The 7,092-nt window shown below is 38.4% G+C and overlaps 1 protein-coding gene across 3 annotated transcripts in view; it reads left to right on the forward strand.

Moving 5' to 3' along the window:
- The window catches only part of LOC100012594 (sodium-dependent phosphate transport protein 2B-like), a 70,829-nt gene that overhangs the window by 37,149 nt on the left and 26,588 nt on the right, over positions 1–7,092 (forward strand). For all 3 annotated transcript variants that reach the window (XM_007496610.3, XM_056802484.1, XM_056802485.1), the window contains 2 exons: positions 3,413–3,529; positions 3,652–3,776. In XM_007496610.3, coding sequence (XP_007496672.1) covers positions 3,413–3,529; positions 3,652–3,776 — 242 coding nt within the window. The remainder of the gene's footprint in view (positions 1–3,412; positions 3,530–3,651; positions 3,777–7,092) is intronic.

A 7,092-nucleotide genomic window follows, 5' to 3' on the forward strand; every position in this document is an offset into this window, starting at 1 on the left:
GATTGAATTGTAATCTGAATTAGGTGTGTTCCTCAATACAGACCTGGAGGCTTCTGTGTTCAAAAGACAGCAATAATAAGTATTATCAACCTTTAAAGTCACAGGAGGTTCATCACTATTGAGGGGGGGAGGGAATAGGGATAACAAGTAGTAAGACATCAGGGTCTGGAAAATCAAAGGTTATATCCTTTGATTCCTGTGTCCCAACACCCCTACCCCCATACATCTTTATAATATTTGGGTACTTACTTGGGGAACACTGAGGGGCATAAGCACCCTGATTAATTTGGGGACAAGTTCCACTTAACTTAAACCAAATGACCCCTCAACATTATATTTTATCTGTTATTTCATTTAAATTTCTAGAAAAGCTATCAGTTCTAAAACTGTGATTTCTAAATTCATTATTGTAATTATAATTTCTATAATTGATTCTATATCTATTATTCCATTGAATATTGTTTCTAATTGCTTGGAAGAAATTTCTACAATTCATCATTACATAGCCCTTCTTTCCACAGAAGTGGTAGGTATGGGATCAATAATTAGGTTCTGGAGAGGGGCAAGTGCCATTGGTTGAGTGTCATTCCCTTTTCTTATTTTTCAATTCTTTCAGTTAAAGATTTTAATTCTTTCTGGATCTTTGCTTTTTTTTTTAACCCTTACCTTCCATCTAGGAAGGTAATACTTTGTATTGTAAAGTCAATACTTTGTATTGACTCCAAGGCAGAAGAGTGGTAAGGTCTAGGCAATGGGGGTCAAGTGACTTGCCCAGGGTCACACAGCTGGGAAGTGTCTGAGGACAGATTTGAACCTACAACCTCCCATCTCTAGGACTGGCTTTCAATCAACTGAGCTACCCAGATGCCCCCTGGATCTTTTCTTGTAGATCATTAGGTTTTTTTTAAACCCTTACCTTATGTCTTGGAATTAATGTTGTGTATTGGTTCCAAGGCAGAAGAATAGTAAGGGCCCAAGCTCACACAGCTAGGAGATCATTCGTTTTTTTATTGTTTTTCTTTATTGCTTTTGAAGACATAAGTAGCAGTTTGCCTTAACTCATCTATATCCATTTCAGCCTATTTTGGGAAATGTGTTTTAAAGTAATCTTGGACTACTCTGGAACAATTATTTACAAAATGTCATTTTATATTTTTAATATCATTTTCTGGAGGAAATATCAAGGTCTAAGTACCTACCTCTCAGTACAATGAGTCTATCCATAAATTGGGAGGCTCTCTCATCATCAGATTGTCTAAGGAATTCAAATTTAGTCCAACCATCATGTCTTTCTGTGCACTCTCTCATTGCTTTTTAGAATGGCATCCCTACATTAGCATGTTGTAGTTGCATATGCTCATCGCGATCATTATAATCACAATGAAGATCTACAGGTGGCCAGTGTGGTGCATTGGGCCCTCAGGCCTTGTTAACATGAAAGATGATATGAACCCTCTCATGTTCTGTCAAAAAGGCATGAAGCAATTATTCAACATCCTTATTAGAAGGATCAAAATGAAAGAATATATTGGCCATCTTTTTTGTTGCAAGCATAGGTTCATCTTCATAACTGGTAACATCTCATTTAAATTCCTTAGTATCCTGGGGTGTAAAAGGTTTATGTTATCTTAATGTTAAGGATCCCCATTTGGTACTAATATGGGCACTTCCCTTAAGGGAAAAAAAGATACTTAGGAATCAGTCAATGGTTGTGGTTTTCTAGGAGGTATCTGTGTGCATAATGGAACCTGTATGGTAGGAGGATGTGTTTCTGGGGGCTGGGATTGGTCATGACATGGGAGAAGAGACAGGGAAGGATGGGGCATCAGGTGAAGGAGCAGGGGTGGGAGGGTTAGCCAGGTGTTACTCAAAACAAGAGAGAAGGGTTTCCTTCTGAGACATATGATAAGGGTCTGTCTATTTCAGGAGAAATAAAACTTTCCTCTGTGAGTAGTTTGGGAACAGGCTTTCAAAAATTTGAATTAGACATTTGAATGGGATCCTCCTTTTCTACTGAATCATGTAAAGAGTGTTTGGAATTTTCTATTGAATTTGTAAAGCTTCTTGTATTTTTGCCTGCAATTTCCAATTTGTAGGCTTTTGTGTCTTAATAATAATTAGGAAAAGAAGATTTCCTAGCTGCATTAGGAAAAGGAGCCATTTGGGAACCATAAGGTTTTCCAGTTTGAGAAAAGCCAAAAGGCTTTCTTGTGGAGAAGCGATTATGTTGTGTGATTTTTTATTCTCTACAATGATATAGCCAAGCTATATTGGATGTTTTTTACTGAGTCCTGAATACTAATGTCTAGTAGCAGTGGTGAGGAGGTTTAAGTCTAGGATAATATACTGGTTTTAAGTATTGAGGACTCTTTTCAGCTGGAGTGGGAAGAAATTTTTGTTTGTTTTTGTTTGTTTGTTTTTTGCTAAGGAGTAGTATAGGAACCTTGGTGGGGTGTTTTGTTGGAATAGGACTTAGGAGATAGAATGAGTACCCCCTCCAAAAACGGAAAATGTATCTCCCTCCATTGGGCTGGTGTTTGGGGTAGGAAATTTAAAAGCTTACCAGGTGCAGGAACAGCAGAAGGAGTTAGCAGGAATAGCCTCTGTGAGGGAGAGACCCAGTTACCTGGCTCTTCTGGTGGGCAGGTGTAGGCAATGAGCCTGAGAAAACTTTGAAGGGTTTCTCAGAGGGAGAAGGGAGATGGAAAAGGGGAGAAGGAAAACCACAGCAGCAGAAGAAATCTGGTTCTAGTTTTGAAGTCTCTTTGGGGTCTCCATATAAAATGTAGCATTTTAATAATAATAAGAGAGGGAAAGGAAAAAAAAAAGTTCTTTCAGTCTAGGGAGCAGAGCAAAGAGACAAAGACTCACACACCTGCAGCACTTTACTAAAACCACAAGCTCAGAGGGGAAAAATGAGCTCCCTCTGTGTGGGTCTCGGACAAATTTATCTCATAAGCATCCTTACATAATATGAGGATACAACTTAAAAGGATGCTGGGAATGTAGGTCAGGTGTTACAAATTTTCCATCTACACACAGACAAGGAAGTTGAGGTTCAGAAGGGGGACATTTTGAATTGATCTTGGATCTACCTAGCTGTGTAAACAATGGGCATGAGGATTGGGATAAGTATCTGTACTATGACAACCAGGTGTTGGGCACTGTGTTAGGTGCTTTGTACAAACATTATTTCTTTTGTGCAAAGAGGAGTATAAAAGTCCTTTCTAGGAGTTTGGCTGGGAACTCCTGAGACACCCAAGGAAACTCTTTACTATTTTTAATTGTCTCAGGAACTGTTTGGGCTAGACATTTTAGAATGAACTTTTTATTTCTGTATGAGTGCAACATTGATCAGAACATTTATAGAAGTGGTGCGTTTTTCTTCTATTCCTTTACTTCTATTTCCCAGATTTTCCCTTCCCATTGACTTGGTTGGCAGGCTACATTGCCATTCTTGTTGGAGCCGTGTTGACCATTGTTGTGCAGAGTAGTTCCGTGTTCATCTCTACAATCACTCCTCTAGTTGGTAAGTCTTCCCTTTCTGCCTGTTTTCCTTATTACATGCTCCTGTCTCCATTTTTACATCTGGTCTGCCAAACACAATCATTCCCATCCAGGAAGGAATCCAATGTCTTTTTTTTTCCTCAGGCTTTCGTGTGATCAGCCTCGAGAGAGCTTACTCTTTAACCTTGGGCTCCAACGTCGGCAGCACCACCACTGCCATCTTGGCTGCATTAGCTAGCCCTCCACGTACTTTTAAAAAGTCACTTCAGGTCAGGATGCACAGTTGTAACTTGTTACCTCTTTCCATTAAACTCTCTGTTCTTAACCTACTACTAAATCCTCCTTTATGTAACACCCTGGTTTATTTCTGATCAGATGCTTCATATCACATTTATTACTCCTGAGGTCACACCTGCCTCAGAGTAGTGACCAGTGGACTAGAGCAGTGTTCCTACCTATTCTCAGAAGCTGTGTTTCCTCAGGAGTGACCAGATATCTCTACCTTGTTTCAATAATTAAACAATTTCAGATGGTGAACAGTCTAAGCTCCCCATCCCCTGCCTTGTTCCCTCCTATCAGTCACAAAAAGGTGATAGTGTAAGAAGTGCTTTTTGACTTTGATGTCAGAAGACCTGACATTGAGTCTGAGCTCTGTCCCTTGGTAGATGACTGGCATAGATCAATGATTCATGTTGAGAGGAGAGATGAAGGTTGGTTTCATAGAGAGAAGAGAAGCCTGTTCCTGGAAGGATGTTTAGGATCTATTTGGACAGAGAGCAGGAGGAAAAGCATTCTGAGAGGGAGAAGAAATGGAACATAGGTCCCAGGGATATGTAACATCAATGAGTACCTTTGAAGAGCAGTTTCGTTTGAATAGTTGGTGCTGGTACAATAATTTTTCAAACTTATTGGAATGTCTATTAAGAGTCAAATGTGGAATTAATAGATTGGGACATCTATGTGGACTGGATGTTTAAACCTATCTCCTGCAGTGTAGGTAGGTGGCTCAGTGAATTGAAAGCCAGGCCTAGAGACAGGAGATCCTGGGTACACAATTGAACTTAATTCCCATTGCCTAGTCCTTACCCTTCATGCTTTGTAATCAAGTATTTATTCCAAGATGGAAGGTAGGGGTTTTATTTAAAAATAAATGAATCCATCCCAATAGCTATAAATGAAATTAGATTAAACAAACACAACAGGAAGTACAGAATAGCAAAATAATCTTATTGATAATGATAATAGTACTTTAATAGACACCATCTCCTTTAAGCCATGGGAGGTAACCTTTGAAAAGGCAAATGATCAAGTTCTAGAGGGCCTTGAACACTGAAAAAAAGATTTTAGTTCTTATCCTTAAAGTACCAGGAAGGCAAGTGTTAGAATTAAGGGTAGCATGTTATCAGAGATTTGATTCAAGAAATGTGTTTGTGTGTGTGTGTGTGTGTGTGTGTTTGTGTGTGTGTGTGTGTGTGTGTGTGTGTGTGTGTGTGTGATGCATTACATCTAAGGGACCAGCCAGAAGGAGGCTTTTGAAATAGTTATATGATTATAGATCTAAAGCTAAAAGAGACTTCAGAAATCATCCAGTCCAGTCTTCCTTCATTTTTATAGATGAGGACATTGTGATTAAGTGACTTACCCAAGGTAACATAAATAATACTAATCAGAAGGAAAATACCATCATTTTCTACAATACTACAAGTGCAGGTGACAAAAAATGAAGCTCTAATGGTGTCACTAGGAATGGAAATGATGGAAAGAATAGAAAAGATCCTGCAGAAGGATTCAAGAGTGACCACATGGAAGGCAAAGAGAAAGCAGTGGTCAAGTTTGAGATTTGCAGCCTTGATGAGGGCATGATGTTGGTGCCCTTAACCTTCTCCTGAGTGACTTTTACCTTAGTATTATCCTGTCTTCTCTTCCTCTCCTTCTCTTCCTGGCAAAGGAGGCCAATTGGATCTGTTGGTCTATGGACGGGCCAGATAATGGCTACGAGTTGGAGACACGTGACAAAGGAGTATGTTAGGTAGGGTGAGAAGTAGAATTTGATTCAAAGCATGATGAGACAATTTTTGTAAAATTAATTTTGTAAAAGAAAGAATTCTAAAACTGATTTTAAAAGCAGTTATATTAAAAGTGTCTGGTTCTGGAATGCAACAATTTTTTTATTTAATTATTTTTTACTCAGTCACTTAATTGCATTCAGGATGATGCCTTTAATCAACTAAATTGTTTTTGAAATCACTGTTTTCGAACTGGGTAAAAATGGCTTTAAATATCAACTTTGTTCTGTTTGTAAGCTAGGAATTGAGCTATTTGTTGCATTTGCTTCATTTCTGCATGTCTATTTGCAAATAGGCCAATTTTCATAGGACTTAAAGATGGAAGAGATCTTTGAAATCCTGTAGTCATAATTTTGTAGAAAAAAAATGCATTTTGGTAAAGAACACAGTCATGCAGGTAATAAGCGGCATAACCAGAATTCAAAGGAGCAGAGTGCGAGTTTGTTTGGGACAGGTACTTTTCCTTTCTCTATCTCTAACATGATGCCTTGCATATTTGTTGTTTTTCAGTCATTTCTGTTTCTGATCTCATCTGGGCATTTTCTTGTCAAAGGTCCTGGAATGATTTGCCATTTAATTCTCCAGATCATTTTACAAACGAGGGAATGGAAGCCAAGAGGGTCAAGTGACTTGCTCAGGGTCTCACAACCAGTGTCTCAGGACAGATTGGAAATCAGATCCTCCTGCCTCCAGACCTAATATTTATACGCTGTACCACTGAACTGCCCAATATTCCCTTCATACAGGAGGCACTTAATGAATGCTTGCTTAATTACAGAGTATCTAGGTCTTCAAACTCACATGTGCATTGTTCTATTCGTTACATCCTATATATGAGCACTCCAATTCATAGAGTGCATTAAGGTTCCCAAAGCACTTTCCATAATGATCTTATTTGATATCCAGAATAACTTTGTGAATTAAGGGCTCTGTTGTTGTCTTTACAAATGAGCAAACTGAGGCAAAGGCAGGTTCTTGCCTAAGTCTTCCTGACACTGTGTCCAGTACCTACGAGGTCACTAATAACATCTATCCATCAACTGTTGCTTGGTATTCTAGCAAAACTGAAGGGAATGGACTAGATGACTGTTTTAAGTCCCTCCTGGCTCTTAAATTCATTTATTTAAAAAATAAATTCATTTTTATTAATCTGAATTTGTTAAATAACCAGAAATGCTTCCATACACCAAGAACAAAAAGGAATAGTGAAAAATTACAAATCACTAAAAAACCCATCTTAGTTTCTTTTAAAAGGCCAGTTTTAACGTTGTTTTGTCTACCTGTCCTTCAGAACTTCCTTCTGATCTTTCCTGTACATTGAGAAAATGCTTCAAAAGAACCTCTTCCTATTTTTTCTTCTTCTTTGGACATAACATTCAATAGCTTCCCTCCTACTCATTAAAAAAATAAATCCCTGATGGCAGATCTCAAAAGTTTACTGGCTCTTAATGTTATGAGCCCAAGATGAATATATTTGTGTTGATAGTTTCAGTGACACCATTCATCCTTACTTTCCCTT

This window comes from Monodelphis domestica, chromosome 6 (genome assembly GCF_027887165.1).
Source record: "Monodelphis domestica isolate mMonDom1 chromosome 6, mMonDom1.pri, whole genome shotgun sequence".
Taxonomy (NCBI): domain Eukaryota; kingdom Metazoa; phylum Chordata; class Mammalia; order Didelphimorphia; family Didelphidae; genus Monodelphis; species Monodelphis domestica.